This window comes from Miniopterus schreibersii (assembly GCF_964146895.1).
Source record: "Miniopterus schreibersii genome assembly, chromosome: 9".
In the NCBI taxonomy this organism is placed as follows: Eukaryota; Metazoa; Chordata; class Mammalia; order Chiroptera; family Miniopteridae; genus Miniopterus; species Miniopterus schreibersii.
The window spans coordinates 44238879-44256693 of record NC_138118.1 but is presented as its reverse complement, the minus strand read 5'-3'; the positions used below and the strand labels follow the sequence as shown (position 1 = coordinate 44256693).

The 17815-nt window shown below is 34.8% G+C and overlaps 1 protein-coding gene across 4 annotated transcripts in view; it reads left to right on the top strand.

Moving 5' to 3' along the window:
• The window catches only part of KMT2E (lysine methyltransferase 2E (inactive)), an 83750-nt gene that overhangs the window by 61044 nt on the left and 4891 nt on the right, over positions 1-17815 (top strand). For all 4 annotated transcript variants that reach the window (XM_081146516.1, XM_081146518.1, XM_081146517.1 and 1 more), the window contains 9 exons: positions 3349-3613; positions 4521-4619; positions 12233-12397; positions 12727-13035; positions 14580-14834; positions 14998-15142; positions 15654-15904; positions 16271-16327; positions 16473-17039. In XM_081146516.1, the coding sequence (XP_081002642.1) occupies positions 3349-3613; positions 4521-4619; positions 12233-12397; positions 12727-13035; positions 14580-14834; positions 14998-15142; positions 15654-15904; positions 16271-16327; positions 16473-17039 (2113 nt within the window). The remainder of the gene's footprint in view (positions 1-3348; positions 3614-4520; positions 4620-12232; positions 12398-12726; positions 13036-14579; positions 14835-14997; positions 15143-15653; positions 15905-16270; positions 16328-16472; positions 17040-17815) is intronic.

Sequence of the window (17815 nt, the reverse complement as noted above, 5' to 3'; positions counted from 1 at the left end):
CATAGCTTGGCTATTGTATCTAATGCTACAGTGAACATAGGGATGCATGTATCTTTTCAAATTAGTGTTTGTTTTCCTCCGATAAATACTCAGAAGTGTGTTTTATGGTTGTATGGTATATCTATTTTTAGTTTTTTTGAGGGATTTCCATACTGTTTTTCATAGTCGCTGTACCCATTTGCAGCCCTTTTCTCCAACATCTTCCCCAACATATTATTTGTTCACTTTTTGATAGCCATTCTGACTGGTGTGAGGTGGTGTCTCATTGTGGTTTTGATTTGCATTTCCCTTATGATGAGTGATGTTGAGCATCTTTCATGTCTGTTGGCTATCTGTATGTCTTCTTTCTTTGAAGAAATGATTTCTCATGTCCTCTGCCCATTTTTTTAATTGGATTTTTTAATTTATTTATTAGTGAGTTATATGAGTTCCTCATCTGTTTTGGGTATCAACCCCTTATCAGATATATCATTTGCAAATATCTTCTCGCATTTGGTGGGTTGTCTTTTTGTTTTGTTGATGGTTTCTCTCACTGCAAAAGCTTTTTAGTTTGATGAAGTCCCCTTTATTTTTTCTTTTGTTTCACTTGCCTAAGGGGATATATAAAAAAAATAATACTGAAACTGATGTCAGATAGTTTACTACCTTTGTTTTCTTTCAGGAGTTCTATAATTTCAGGCCTTACATTTAAGTTTTTTACCCATTTTGAGTTTATTTTTGTATATGGGGTAAGAGAGTGGTCCACTTTCATATTTTTGCTGTATCTGTCCAGTTTTCCGAACACCACTTGTGGAAGAGCCTTTCATTTCTCCATTTTATTTATATATATATAATTTTTAAATCCTCACCAGAGGATATTTTTTCCATTGCTTTTCAGAAAGAGTGGAAGGGAGAGAGAGAAACATCAATGTGAAAGAGACACATTGATTGGTTGCCTCCCACATGTGCCCAACTGGGGCCAGGGATTGAGCTTGCAACTGAGGTATATGCCCTTGACTGGAATCGAACCCGAGACCCTTCAGTTTGTTGGCCAACACTCTAACCACTCAGCCAAACCGCCTAGGGCTCCATTTTATATTCTTGCCGCCCTTTTCCCTAAATAGGATCTAATATTTTGTATATTTTTAAATTACATGTACATTATAATCTTTATGATTTTTGCATTCATCCTTTCTCAGTCATTACTTTTGTGAGATTCAATTCTGTTATGCGTAGCTTTAGTTCTTTTCATTATTTATCCATTCCACTATTGGTGGACCTTTAGATTTACAAAAAAATGCTCCTATAGCTTTATGAGCATGTCTTCATGGATACATGTTCTCTCCATGGTAGGGACCTAGGGGTAGAATTGCTGAATTGTAAGATGTGCACAGCCTCCATTTATGTTAAACATAGATGGATGACCAGTTTGTATTCCCAGTTTTACTTCCTTGCTCCACTTTATCGTTCAACTTTAAAAATTGATACTAATCCATGTAAAATGGCATCCTTTTGTATTTTTAATTACGTTATCCTTGAACCCAATAATTACATTATTATGAACCCAAGGATCTTTTAATGTTTGTGATTTTGGCTTTCTAATCTTATAAATTGCCCAATCATCTGTTCGTTTTTTCTGCTGGGTAGTCTTTTTCTTACTTTTTTTTTTAGGGGGTGGGCGTTGTCCATATTTTAGTTCATTTTCTCCTGTATTTTTTTTTTTTTAATTTTGTGTGGTACCCTATTTAAATGCAGTAGTCTTTAATGTTCTCTTAGGTTTCTATCAATGAAAACCCTCTTCCTTCGGTATTGTATTTGTATTTGGTTGTTGAGTCAGGTTTATCATGATACTTTGTTTCCTTCTTGGCCCTTTCTCCCCAGGTGATGGAAAATTTAGCAGAATGGCTCTTTGCTCACTACTTTTAGAGATCGTATCCCATAGTGAATAAGAATATAAGTTTTTTATAATCTCACTAGTTTCCAATCCTAGCGTGTGCCTCAGTACCTCATATATACTATGAGAATAATACTACTCACCTAACAGGCATTTTTTTGAAGATTCAATAAGTTAGCATGTGTTTAAAAGTTTCTTGCACAGAATAAGTTCTTATTAATACACATTAGCTGTTGCCATCATTATTATATACACTTCTGTTATCCTGAAATCAAAGAAGACATCTAGAAAGAGTTTCAGGCTTGTTTCTGTTAATACCTGATTTGGGGAGGTGGGCGGTAGACCATTAATGTTTGAATTGTACTCGATTCACAAAATTAAGCAGTTAGGCAGTTTGACCTGTACCTTCTACCAATGTTGAAAGTGAATGAGTAGGAGTATTAGAAACTTAGAAACAAACTACTTAAAACATGCAAACTGGGGTGCTTCGTGTTTAATGCAGGTTTGGGCATTTAGCCTGTATCCTAGAAATGAACTAAATCTTGGTGGTAGAGATAAAAAAGAGCAGAGCATTAAGAAATATTGATGCCATCCCTACCACTTATTAGCTGTGTGACTTTGGACAAGAAACTGACCCTGAGTTTTAATTTCATCTGTAAAATGAGTGTAATAAATACCACACTGTAAAGAGAGATAGTAGTTATTTTTCAAGTTTCCATTTGAAAGAGGGAACACTTAAGAGGGTCCAAAGGCAGCAGTACCTGAAATTTTTTCAAGGTAGCTTTTTAAAGAAACCTGGTTATTGAAACCATTTGTAAAGTATAAGAGAAACGAATTAAGGTTTGGTATTTATTATACCTAGCATCTTTTTTATTTAGGTCATATTTAGGGTCAGTTTTTCATCATTTGCATATATACTTTATAACACTCTGGGACCTCTGAAGTAAATATGGTTTTTGTCTTAATGTGAGCCGCAGTATCATTTTACCTAAAAAGAGTGTTTTAATTTATTGGAGTTTTAAACCATTACTAGTTATGATTGAAGACCCAGAAATCAACTTTCATTACATTGTTTTTATAAGAAAATAAAATTGCTGCCCGGCCGGGCGTGGCTCAGCTGTTGAGCATTGACCTAGGATCCAGGCGATCGGGGTTCGATTCCCTGTCAGGGCACATGCCCGGGTTGCGGGCTCGATCAGTGACTCTCTCATCATTGATGTTTCTATCTCTCTCTTTCCCTCTCCTTTCCTCTCTCTGAAATCAATGAAGATATATTTTTTAAAAAATTAAAAAAAGAGAAAATAAAATTGCTTTGTGATAGTTACTAGAAATGCAAATTAGTGAAAAGCAAGGATGGCTTATAATTAGTAATACCATACAATTTTGTGGAGTTGCAGCTTAAAATGGACTAGAAAATTTCACAGGTTTTTTTTTTTTTTACATCTTGAATAATATTTAACTGGTTGTCTTTCCAGTAAGTACAAGGTGGATTGCGCGTGCCTCAAAGAAAATCCAGAGTGCCCTGTTCTAAAACGTAGTTCTGAGTCTATGGAAAACATCAACAGTGGCTATGAGACCAGAAGGAAAAAAGGAAAAAAAGAAAAGGATATTTCAAAAGAAAAAGATACACAAAATCAGAATATTACTTTGGATTGTGAAGGAACAACAAATAAAATGAAGAGCCCAGAAACTAAACAGAGAAAGCTTTCTCCACTGAGACTGTCAGTATCAAACAATCAGGTACTGAACTATGGTCTACCGATTCTTAATGAAAGAACAAAGAAAAATAATTTGTTGTATTTTAACCTTTTTTGTTTTATGGTTTAAAATTTTTAAAGTTAAGTCCATTCTGTTATTTAGTGAAGTACTTATAAACATAAAACACAGGTTCTGCTAGAATTTGTACAATATTTGTTAAACTGCAAAGAAACTACTCACCCAGCAAATCTTTGCAGAATTGAATATAAGATTTTTCTAAGGCTAATTTTAAAATTTTAAGATTGTAGTGGCCTTGTATTCATAGTAAGTGTTCTTATTCAAAGTCTTAAACCATAAAATTTCATTTTCTTTCATATTTGGGACATAATCAAATAAGTTATAGAAGGGCAACAGACAAGATTTTTGAGAGAAAATTGTCTTAAAAGCACAAGGTAGTTTGGGGGAAAGGATTTGGCCTATACTTCTGCCCTTCCAGGAAACACTTTGTTATATATCCTCTGAACAGATGGAAGTTAGGAAGGACCATTTAGTTGTAAACATTAAGTAACATTTTAGTCATCTACAGTACCCTATCTTCTAGGAATAATTTTAAGTTTTAAATTGAAAATTTGTTGAGCACTTGGTATTTGTTGGCACTGGGTTTTGTGAAATAATGTTTGGGGAAGAATATAAACAGAATGCTATCCTACCATATTTGGCCTTGTAGGCTCTATGGATAAGAACATTATTGGCTAGACCTTTAAATAACAAATTTGATTTTGAAAAGTTTCTTGAATTAGGAAACCAGTTTTAAATTACTAAAATGGATTTAAGTGGCCTTGTAATGTTTATATGTTGAATTTGTTGTAGTTGAAAGACATTTAAAATAGTTCAGTGCCCCTAGTTACATGTGTAGTAGTAGTTTCCATAAAGCATTTCCATCTTTCAGGAACCAGATTTTATTGATGATATAGAAGAAAAGACTCCCATTAGCAATGAAGTGGAAATGGAATCAGAGGAGCAGATTGCAGAAAGGAAAAGGAAGATGGTAAGTTGGGAAGCCAGTAGCTGCTTCATGCTGTCACTTAGGCTTAGTGATAGCTGTTCTCATAGTAATCGTTGCTGCCTTTAGGAGGGCTTTTACACTGTTCTTTGTTTGTAGTTACCATTTGCCACTGAGCTTTGTGATTACCATTCGGGTTACCTCCACTAATCTTTTGTATTTTACTGTATGTTCATTAGACATTTAAGAATGTATGACATTTAAGAAATTATTTTTTAACTTTTGAAGCTATTAATAAATTTTAATGCCAGAATTACTGTTGCAGAATGTCTTTCATTAGTTAAATGTATCCTTTGTTTTCATAATTTAATGTAAAACAAAAATGGAATTTTAAAGCTTATAATAGCACCAAATAAATGGCTTATGGAAAAAAACCTCTATTATTTCTGTATCTCATACTGCTATCATAAAATAAGTATAAAAACTAGGACAAGATATTTTTTTTTACTATCCATGCTAATTTAGCAATTGATACAATTTTAGGCCAGTTAAAGTATTATTGTATAGTTTGCCCTAAGATTTGAAAATGAACTTTACACAACTAATGATCTTAATATGGTTTCTCTGTAGTCCCTTTATTTCATATGCTCCCTTATTTCCTGTTTTAGTGATTTACATAGTAAATTCCATGGAATTTTGGGTCATATACTTAGGGATCAGATCTTTGGAATTAGGTCATTGTAGGCCTACTTAATATAAGTCTATTTCTGTTTTATTGCCCTGGTGATCACTTCTCACGTACTGATTCATTGTTGATGTTCAAAATTGTGAAAGCAATGCAGGACTCTTTCATAGCCTTAGAATTTCAGATAAAAGAAACAAAAAACATAGGAGAAAATACTGGAGGACGTTGGTTATTAAAAAGTTCTTCTTCTGCCCGGCAGGGCGTAGCTCAGCGGTAGCGTAAGCCTAGGATCCAGGAGATCGCAGTTCGAGTCCCGGTCAGGGCACATGCCCGGGTTGCGGGCTCGATCCCCAGTTGGGGGCATGTAGGAGGCAGCCCATCAGTGACTCTCTCATCATTGATGTTTCTCTCTTTCTCTCTCCCTCTCCCTTCCTCTCTCTGAAATCAAGAGATATATTAAAAAATAAAAAAGTTCTTCCTCTATGTAAGGAAATTATATTGAACCTTTTGCAAGATTCACTTACATTCTAAATTACCTATACTTACCCAAATTACCCTTTCTTGATTAGGTTTTCATATCGGACTGTTCATTCCACAATTGCTACATTCCTGTATTTGCACTAATTCTGCGGGAACTTTTAGAGTACCAATTTAGGGTATCACTGGTTTCTGTATGAAGCATGTGTCTGGTAGGAGGAACCCTTTTTTACAAGTGGTTTTAAGGACTATACCAGCTGCTTTGAAAAAAAATATGAAAAAAAAACACAAAACCCTGGAGGTTTGTTCTATGCCCATATGATTTTATTCAGGTTGCATTCTGTCTGTTTAAAAGTTTATATGACTATGGGCTACTTTAAAAATGCCGGGCGATGGTCGGTTGAGCATCGACCCTAGGATCCAGGAGATTGTGGCTTGATTCCAGGTCAGGGCACATGCCCAGGTTGTGGGCTTGATCCCCAGCTGAGGGCGTGTAGGAGGCAGCCGATCAATGATGACTTGATCATTGATGTTTTATCTCTCTCTCTCCCTCTCTCTGAAATCAATAGATATATTTTAAAAATAATAAAAATATATCCTTCTATTAATACTGAGAAAGATAATGGCACTTAGAATATCCTAATTTTCTGATCCCAGAAGAAAAGAGATACCTATTTGTTGTTAAAAGAGAGACATAGATTGGTTGCCCCCCGTGTGTGCCCAAACCAGGGCGGGAGATCGGGCCTGCAACTCTGCAACTGAGGTACATGCCCTTGACCAGCATAAAACCCGGTACACTTCGGTCAGAGGACTGACACACTAACCATGGAGCCAAACCGGCCCGGGGAAGATACCTTTTTGTTGATGTTGAACATGGTAGAACTCTGGATAGAAAGACAGATTGACTTGGGTATTCATTTTTGTTCCTGAGTTTGCCTACTGGCATGCTATATTAATTTTTAAGAATACTTTTTTTATCCTCACCCCAGTTGCTTTTTCAGAGTGGGAGAGAAGGGGGGGGGGGGGGCATCGATGCGAGACACATCGATTGGTTGCCTCTGGCAAGAAGCAAACCTAGGACCCTTCAGTCCACAGGCCAGTGCTCTAGCCACTGAGCCAGACTGGCTAGGGCAAGAATATTTCATTTTTATATCAATTTTATCATACTCATTTTAACATCTCAGTGAGATGGCTGTGCAGCTGGGTATTTTTCATAGGAATAAAATGTGGAAAACTTAAGTGTAAATGTTTAGCATTTGGTATTTTAAAGGGATATGAAATATTTTTAAATCTTTGGCTTCTTGACCTATAGGCCCTCAAAGTCAGTTCTAATTGTTTCTAATTGGTACACTCACTTTGATGTTTCAGTTACAGAATTGGGAGAGCCTTACAATCAGCCCAGTTAAGTTACGACAGTTGAAACAGTACAGCTGTTTATACTCACCTGAGTCCAAAACCAGGGCACTACTGAGTAGACTCTCCCAGGTACATGGTAATTGAAGTGAGGTGGCTATAACCTTGTCTCAGAGGTAAAGAGAGTGTGCAGAAGGGAATTAGATATTGGGAAGCTCACCTTATTTTGTGGAATTAACAAGTGATCAATTAAAATGCAAACCTTTGAAAGATTTAAATTAAGGCTTATTTTCCCCATTTAAAATTCATGAACCTTATTTATAGTATCTTTAATATATTAAAATTTCAAAATAATTTTCAGTAACCTTATGGAAGGACTATCTTGGGAGCGTGGTCTTTGTTAATATTTGATGGCCTGTTACAGTTAGATTTAGCTGGAGCCCATGGGAGGTGTTCAGGAGGATAAAACTTGCAGAAACAACAAGGGATATGAAATGGCCACCTAGGTATGAGATTCCTGACCTTCTCAAGCAGCTAGGATAATCCAGACTTATGTATTACTAGGATATGAAGTACATTAGGGCAAGAACCTCTAGTTTTTTCATTATCATAGACCCAGCTCCTGGGGTGGGGAGGGGAAGGCCTGGCTTTTATAAAAGTAGATGATCAACAAATGAGCCTACTAAATGTTTTATGGCAGGCATTTGATGAGAGATACAGGCTCATGAGTGTGAACTAAATGAGAGGCTTTCTTATAGCTCAGGTTGTACCCTGGAGGCCTTGCCAGGATATAGGATTCCTCATTATTTTATCAACCCCAGTCCTTCACATTAAAAAGTATTCCACAGAACTCATATTTAAGATGTTTTGTGAAAAAAAGGAACTCTGTGGCCAGTTGAGTAGTTTAGTAAATGGCATACCATGTCCCAAACTTTGAGATTCCCAGTATGCATCGTGTGTTTATAAAAACTCAAGAAATTGTTAGCCCTGGTGGGGTGGCTCTGTTGGAGCATCATCCTATACACCAGAAAAGCTTGTGGGCTCAGTTCCCGGTCAGGGCACATACCTAGGTGCATTTCCTAAACTTGCACACCCTTGCAACTTTTTTGTGGTGACACCTTTGACATCCCACAGAGTTTTATTCCATGGAACACAGGCTCTGAGAAAACACTATACAGATTTCATGCTGTTAACTAATACCTCTAGGAAGTGACTCAATTAAGAAATTTTAATAGTAGAATTAGGTAAATTTGTTGCCAGCAAAATCATCTGATGACATTTTATTATCCATCTCACTTTTCTCTCCTTATAGCATGGTTAAATTGATGCTGATTACTGATTTTAATTTCCTAAGGTCCTTTTTTCTCTCATCACAGTTTAGGAATTGTATTTCTGAAGATGAGTAATTAATGAATTATAGTATTGAACAGCAAAATGGAACCTTTTTATTTTTACAGGTATTCTGTTCAAACAAAATGAGGATATTTAGCTTTAGCTATCCTGTACTTAAGATTTCCAAAATCTTATTTAAGTACTTCAAGTTATATGCCTTCAAGTAACAATGGCACATGCTTTATATCATGTATACACAATTCTTATTCACTTCAAAAAAGAAGGCAAAGGTCCCTGTTCTGGAGAAGCCTTCATGGAGGTTAGGCTGCAGGGAATAATATATGAAAATCAAATATGAAAAAGTGCCACTAGGATAAACTAAATTATCATGTGGTAGAAAATAAATGTAGATACCATCGTGAACCATACTTACTGTTCTGGAATGATTTTATTGGTAACCAGTCTTTATCTATTAAAAAATTAGTAAATTTTTAATAAATTTCTAATTTATATTCAAAAGGATAAGGAAAGTTACTTGAGTAAGGAATATTTTAATTTCTCTAAGTCTTTTAAGAAAAGCCCTTTCTTACCTGATAGCAAGGTACAAAATTAAGTCCCTAGATGTCTTCATTTTGTTTTCTCAATTCTTCCATGCTACTACTAGCTACTATGTATGGAGCATCCAGTTTATAAGCTTACATTTACTCTGTTTCAAATGACCAGACATCTCTAATTGGGATGAATTATAACAATTTACTCAGTAAAGTGTGTGTGTTTTTCAGTTGCAATATTGTATAAAATTTTAATTCATGTTCTTTATTATGTATCTTTGAACTATATGGACATTAGGTTTCCCACATTTGTTGAATAGGCAGCTTAGGCAAGATCTCCAGTCTCTTTCAAGTTTAAAATTATATGATATCAGTGTTTTTTTACATTGAAGCACGAAGTTGAAATAAAAATTCTCAAAATTTTCCTTAAGTGATAAAATTCTATAAAGGAATATTAAGCAGACTTTCTTTTGCTTATAGGAAATTACATACTCTATATTTGCTTTTACATAACTATAAACTATATGATATGTCATAAAAGCAATCTAGGTAGATCTCATTAGAGGTCCCTCATAGTTTAGTTTAGCACCAAACACTCGAGCATTAAGCGTGTCAAGAAATAATATAGTATTCCTGAAAGGCAACCCTATCTAATTTCTAATTATTTATCAGTCTATCAATTGTCCAGCTCACAGATAATAAAATGACTTAGAGGTTTGGACAGACACAGGCTTGCAGTGAGTCACGGTTATAGAATATACAGGTCTTAGTAGCCGTATGTGACAAGTATGATAACTATATCAAGCACAGATGTTAAAATCTATGGACAGTCTGCTGGGTTTAATTAGGACTCCTAATTTCTCTAGTCCTCTAAACAGTCAGCTGTCATTTCAAGCTAAACACAAAATTGTTATTTTCACATGGGTGGTAAATTTTCATTCATTAAATAGATATTGCGTATCTGGTAATGTAACGAAGACTGCATTAGATGCAGTGGTGAACATAAAAGCTGAATGACATGAACATTAAGGAATTTAAAATGAAAGTAGATCAGTGCACCGATTTTTCTCTTGTAAAAAATCAGACATCATACATTTCCAACATTTGTATTTTAAGATGAAGTTAGGTTAAAGCTATTAGGGTATCTATTTAGTGCTTTCAGTTAACAGTTAAAGTAAATGTAGGAACAATTATGCTTTATTTTCCTTTATGCATAGTGTCAGTGGTTGTTAATTAGAAAGAGTAAATCAGGAGCCAGGAAACTGGGATAATAATTATAGGACTGCCTTTGAGTGAGTCACTTGATATACATGGGCTTGGCTTTCTTAAGCAGCATAGGACTAGGTCATTTTTTAAAATCCTGACCAGCTCAAAAAGAGTAGGAGTCATCTCTAAATAAAGGACTTTGCTTTGACTATCAAGTAGTTGTATTATTTATAAAGAAGTTCAGTTTTTAATTGAATGAGTTTGGTCTTTACATCAAATAATTTTATCTCTGACCCTCACACTCACCATATCCAAAGCAAGTGAATATTGGACTATGTCAAAGAAACTTCTTTTGGTGTAAACTCATATTCATCTCAGAAAATCCTGGATAATCATGATATAGAAAATGTCTTCATTGGGTGGCTTGTGGGTAATTTTTTTTTTTTTAACATAAAATGATCCTTGCTGAGGCAAGTTTGTTTGTTTCTTCTCAAAGAATGTACTTTCTCCAGATTTATTTTAAAAATGTTTAAAGCGATAAACACAATAATAATAATTACCCTTCCTCCCCCCACCCACCCCCATTGAACAGGTGAAGCAATTAAGAAAATCATTCTTCAGTTACTCTAGATTTCTAAATTTAGGGTTTTAGAAAAAAGCCCTGGTATATGGAGACCAAGGTTTTTATAGAGCCATAAGATAAAAGGGGGCTGAGTAAAATGATTTTGAAAGACCAGTGAATTATCTAAGGAAAGAATTCAGCTTTAAAACTCCCACTTCCAGTAAAGAGACCATTTTTAACCTGTGCTATTTATTTAAGACGCAGATAGGTATCTATGAACAAGTGGTCTTACCTCTTTGAACCTGTTTCCTTACCTGTAAAATAAAGAGGGTAAGAATAACACATTATGTGAGAGTGACAGTTTGCAGTATGGCAGTACAACTACTTAGAAACTTTTAAGTATTCTCAGGAGTTTTATTGACGTATTACTTTGTTTCCTTACTGAATATAACAAAGGAAGAAAAAATACAAAGAGTAAGCAGTAGGTTCCAGAGCATAGGTGTCTGATGCTTGAATCTCTGCTTAATTACTGGAACTAAAGCTCTATCGTTGAGAATACCCTGAGTTTCTGATCTTTCTTTCTTCCCCACATCAATGACAATAGAGGAAGAAACAAACGGATCTCCCGGTTCTTTGATTTGGAGAACTGAACAGTTGATGGATGTGCTTCCTGTTTCTGGCTAAAAGCTGTAGCATTTGCCAGATTCACTGGCCGAGGCTGTGGGTCTCAGTTTTAATGTTCTCTCTCCAAAGAGAATTGATGCTCAAAGGACCTCCTGCTGTTCCTAAGTCTGCCTTGAACTGTCAGTGTAAGACAGGAAGAGCAGAAGGTAGAGGAATGCCTTATAAGAACTATAATGGAGGGTGATAAAGCCAAAGTATAAGTAGTAACATGGAATGCCTACCATTTTCCAAGTACTGTTGAAAAACTTAACAGCTATTGTCTATTTGAAATCAGTAATAATTCAGTGAAGTATAAATATTATCACTCACATTTTATAAGATGCTCTAGAAGTTAATTAGGGTTGTTAAGTTGCCTAGGGTCACAGAGATAGTAAATGACTGGTAGAGTCATAATATGAACCCAGGACTTCACCTCACAATATCCTGCTACTACATGTCAATAATACAGTCACTCGTTTATACGAATTTAACTTTTCAACATAGGAACTTTGAATCTTATTTAAAAGGTCTGACTTTTGTATTATTGAGAAAAATTTTCAGTTTGATAAAGCAATATAGTTTATTTTTCAAGGCTTTTTGTTTAGCTTTACCCATAATCATCCAAGTGTTCCTTTCATGAAATATATTTGTAATGTCAGAGCTTATTGAGATGTTTGGGATTCTGAAATGTGTTCCCCTGTATCTACCATCAGTAGAAGTGTTTTCCTAACAATATCATAAAAACTACTTTCTAAATTTGCCGTGAACATTTGGACTTTGAATTTTACTTTAGAGCAATGATATTTCACGTAAAATTTAAATTTCATAGACAAGAGAAGAAAGGAAAATGGAAGCAATTCTGCAAGCTTTTGCCAGACTGGAAAAAAGAGAGAAAAGAAGAGAACAAGCTTTGGAAAGGATCAGCACAGCCAAAACTGAAGTTAAAACAGAATGTAAAGATGCACAGATTGTCAGTGATGCTGAAGTTATTCAGGTATTATTTATTATTCAGGTCCAGTTACATTTTCACCCTTAAACACTTTTGAGTAAAATTTCCACACCCAATTTAATTACATTATAAAGAATTTTTAATGTCTGATGTTAGCCTTTTGATAGCATTTTTCAAATCCTGTGAGAATTTAGACTTGAGATATTAAAAGTGTACTTGTTTTGGAGTGAGAAAATTTTTAATTGTGTCAATTTGTATATATTGGAATTCATAAAGAAATTTGGGGAAGTTAGCTTCATAGATAGATGGTGCTATTAGATTTCACCTTCTCACTTGTAGTATTAAAAGTTCCATTCTGTTGTATTTTGAATTAGGAACAAGCAAAAGAAGAAACTGCTAGCAAGCCAACCCCTGCCAAAGTGAATAGAACTAAACAGAGAAAAAGTTTTTCTCGCAGTAGGACTCACATTGGACAGCAGCGTCGGAGACACAGAACTGTCAGCATGTGTTCGGATATCCAACCATCTTCTCCTGATATAGAAGTTACTTCACAACAAAATGATATTGAAAATACTGTACTTGCAATAGAGCCAGAAACTGAAACTGCACTAACAGAAATAATTACAGAATCTGAAGTTCCAGCACTTAATAAATGTCCTACAAAGTACCCCAAAACAAAGAAGGTATGGCTGTTAATGAATGTAAGAAAGTTTCCTAACAACTGTCTTATGTTAAATATGACACCTCATAAGGAACAGAATATGAGGCATAGTTTTTATACTTGCTAGTTTTTATACTTTTTAACTAAGAAATGAGAATTGCAAGACTATAAAATCAGTTAATATAAATGTTTACATTATTGTTATGAAGACAGTTTGACATTGAGTCTATCAAGACTTGCTTTTAGTATTGCAATTCAGGATTTCTTTGAATAACTTCGCCTACCCTCTGTACTAAATTTACACTTAACAAAAATAATTGGTTTTAGATGTTTTCCTTTCTTATAAATTACACATTTTAGGCAAATTATAAGAAATGTGAAGAAATTGTGGATTTCCATAGAATGTACTAAGAATGTGTGAAAATTAATAAGGAAGGATAGTTTTATTTCAATTAATAAAAATTTTTGAAAACCTACAATTAAATTTAATGAAGCAGCTATGGGAAACTATTCACTCAAACCCACCTGAATTCAGAAATAACAGAAAATCGTTATAAGTTTCTGTTTTTCTCCCACTTTTGAATAGAATACAGCAGCCTGGATAGAGCAGAGATCCCAAAGTGGTAATCCTTAGGCAATTTGACGAGGGGGATAGATCATAAATGTACCCTTCTCGCACACTTCTATATCAAAAGACTTTGAAACTTAATTTATCTTTATTCTTAAATTCAATAAGTAGGTATTGTGCAACCATGAGAAGCATCCTTAGTAAACATCTAGGATGAACCCTGGAGTATACTTGAATGGCTAGTCAGAGGGTTGAGATAAGATCTAAACACAGTTTTGTTGAAGTTTGTGCTCTCCTTACTCCACTACAGATCTTGAGCAAACAAGCCATTGCCTTAACTATGAGCAGTTATTTTTGCCCACTTTGGAAGGACAAAAAAAAAATCACAGCTTTTCTTTGTAATTTTGATTAGTGAAAGGACTAACTCATGTTTAAAAACGCAGCTACTGTCTTGTTAATCACTTGAGTAAATGATTGTGGTGCTATAAATTTATTTAAATTCCAGGACAAACACCTTAAATCAACAGATTGTCAATGCTGATGGCTTTTTTTTTTTTTTTTTTTTTTTAATGTATATGCACTGGTCTCACCTGGAGATTCTAATGAACAGTCAGGGTAGAAAAGTACTGCCCCAAACCAGGTTTTTCTAACAAAGTGAACATTGTATACCTAAAACAGAAGCAGCAACAAATCTAAATTTAGTTTGTGTTTATAGGATGGTGCTGAAGTCTCCTAATTTTACTGTTTTACAAACGTCACCATGTGTTTCGTTCCTACAAAGTAGTATTGTGTAAAAAAAATTAGAAATAAGATTAGTGATAACCAAGGAAACATACAATAACACTGATTTTGGGGGGAGGGGAGACATCATATATGAATTAAATTACTCAATATTGCATTTTAGGTTATATATCAATTACAAATTGGGTATTAGAATGTTCTGTAGGACAATCTGTGTAATTACATATAGAGTGATCAAAATTTTTCTTTTCCTCTAGCACTTGGTCAATGAATGGTTAAGTGAGAAGAATGAGAAGACAGGAAAACCTTCAGATAGCCTTTCAGAAAGGCCTCTGCGAATAACCACAGATCCTGAAGTGTTAGCTACACAACTCAATTCTTTGCCAGGTCTCACTTACAGCCCCCACGTATACTCTACTCCTAAGCACTATATTAGATTTACTTCACCATTCCTTTCAGAAAAAAGGAGGAGAAAAGAACCTACTGAAAACATTTCTGGCTCATGCAAGAAGGTAAACTTTTTTTGGTTATAAAAATCTAGGATGAGCCAAGTTCAGTCTCATTGCTTACCACCATTCCTGGTAGTGAAATGCTTTTGGAATTGGCTGTACATTTATAGGCTATATAAACAGCGACAAACTGATTTCTGTTCATTTATTGTTTGATGTATTTCAGCGATGGTTGAAACAAGCTCTAGAAGAAGAAAATTCAACAATTTTACATAGATTTAGTTTACCCTGTCAAGAAAGATCCACAAGTCCTACAGTCAATGGTGAAAATAAAAGTCCACTATTATTAAATGAAAGCTGTTCCCTTCCAGGTATCATTTTTTCAGTATTGTTTTAATGTGAAGAATATGGCCAGATGTGTATAACTTTATATAAACAGGCATATTCTAGTTATTATGATGTACTTAACAAAAGAAGCACTTTGTTATATATATTTTCTCATTTCTGTCCTCCCAACAAATTTGCAAATACCATGTATGTTGGGGCTAATGGTTGAATTTTTGGACTAGTTCTGGCTTTTGGGTTGGCTGCTTTTCAAACAGATTGAAAAGGACTCTTACAATTCAGTTAAATTAACATCTCCACTTCTAAGATTTCTTAGACACCCTAGGCTTGTAAGTCTCTGGCAAGATAATGCATGCTAATGGTGAAATTAAATTAGTTGGGGGTGGAAGGGTGGGGAGAGATTGCTTTATATTAGTAATATGTTTAAAAACCCTGAAATTGTTTGGGGGTAAAAGTCGTCATTATTACTAGTTGATGTTTGGACTTTTGTACCAAATACCAGCAGTAAAATTTCTTATAAATTATTTCACCCAACAGATCTAACTACACCACTAAAAAAACGAAGACTTTATCAGTTGCTAGATTCTGCTTACTCAGAAACCTCCACACCTACTCCTTCACCATATGCTACACCAACTCACATAGATATTGCTTCTACGGACCCATCATTTGCCACTCCTCCACGAATAAAATCAGATGATGAAATGTGTAGAAATGGTTATAAGCCCATATATTCACCAGTTACCCCAGTAACTCCTGGCACACCAGGAAATACTATGCACTTTGAGGTGAGAAACTTAAATGAAAAAAAAAATAATTAACTTGTGGGGATGGGGTTAGCTTTTATTTACCCCCTGTAACAACTAGTTTACTGAGATTACAAATTAAGAAAATTTGGAACATGCATTTTTGTTAACTTGAACTTTTAAATTTTTTAAAAATTATCTTAACCTTCATCTTACTGATTATTCAGACTAAATGACTTTATCAAATTGACCTTAAAGCAAATGATCTTACATGAGAAATAGAAACAAAAAGTTTAAAACCTTAAACTCTTATGTAATAGTTTCTCATTTTGAGTTTTCATTTCTATAAAAATCATGGGTTTAGCTACTTATTTTGATTTTCAATTCTAATTATTTCTTTTTATATAGAATATTTCTTCCCCAGAAAGTTCTCCAGAAATTAAGAGACGCACTTACAGTCAAGAGGTAAGGGGTTATTCAAATATTCAAAAAGTTCTTTAAATTGCTGACTTTTTCCTAGTATCGTTATTTTGCTTTAATAATTATTAGATGATTTAAAAATTAGTCCCAAGATGTGGTTGTATAATTTTTTTTTCTTTCCTGTAAACAGGGATATGACAGATCTTCAACCATGTTAACATTGGGGCCTTTTAGGAATTCTAATTTAACTGAACTGGGTCTGCAAGAAATAAAGACTATTGGTTATACCAGCCCTAGGAATAGGACTGAAGTCAACAGGCAGTGCCCTGGAGAAAAGGACTCTGTCTCAGACCTTCACCTGGGACTTGATGCAGTCGAGCAAACTGCCTTGCATAATAAAAGCATGGAAACACCTACACATGACAGGACTGATTCTAACAGCCAACTGGAATCTACTCACTCTGCACGGGGCACAATATATTCTTCCTGGGTAAAGAGTCCTGACAGAACAGGTGTTAACTTCTCAGTAAACTCTAACTTGAGGGACCTGACACCCTCTCATCAGTTGGAAGTTGGAGGCGGCTTCCGCATAAGTGAGTCAAAGTGCCTGATGCAGGATGATACTAGAGGCATGTTTATGGAAACACCGGTGTTTTGTACTTCAGAAGATGGGCTTGTATCTGGTTTTGGACGGACTGTTAATGACAATTTGATCGACGGAAGTTGCACACCCCAGAATCCACCACAAAAGAAAAAGGTTACAAATTTAAAGATTTATAGTCCTTTTAATAGTGTTTTTTTTTTTTTCATACTCCTGAGGGTGATTAGTAGGTATCATATGTATTATGAAAGGCATTCATATAGGTATTCAAGTTGAATATTTGATATGTACATTTTCTCAAACCTTTTGTAAATACCCTATTAGAAAATACCTACAGAGAAGTATAACGCTCTAGTCATATGGAAAATTCTTATAAGGAGCGTGGTTTTAGAGATTGAAACCTCGAGATGATTATTTTAGCGAAATGAGTAACTTTTAAAAATGATAACCACTTCCCAGTAAGCAAAGTTGTATAATATTTGTTACTACCCTTATTTTACATAGAACAGGTAGCCTTACATAAAAGAAATGCCTCTCCCCTCAGTATTTGTATTTTGAAAAGTATATAAATAATAAATTCCCTGTTTTACCACCGTTATTCATTTGGATACATAGCAAGACAATTAGAATGCCTTATTTCAGAGGAGTGGGAGAAATTACAACACTTAATTTATTTGTTAATAGGCTTATTGCTTTATAAGTCAAAGAATTTTAGTGATGTGTGCTTTTAATTTTTATAACAGAGTCCAGTTGGCAACTTTATGGGAAGCAATGTAGTATAGTGGAAAGAGCACGGGCTTTCAAGTAAGACCTAGGTTCGAATCCCGGCTCCAACACTCACCAGCTGTGTGACCTTGAGTGAGTGAGTTACTCAATTTCCTCATCTGTAAAATGGGGATGATAATATACCTATTTCATAGGGTTGTTGTGAG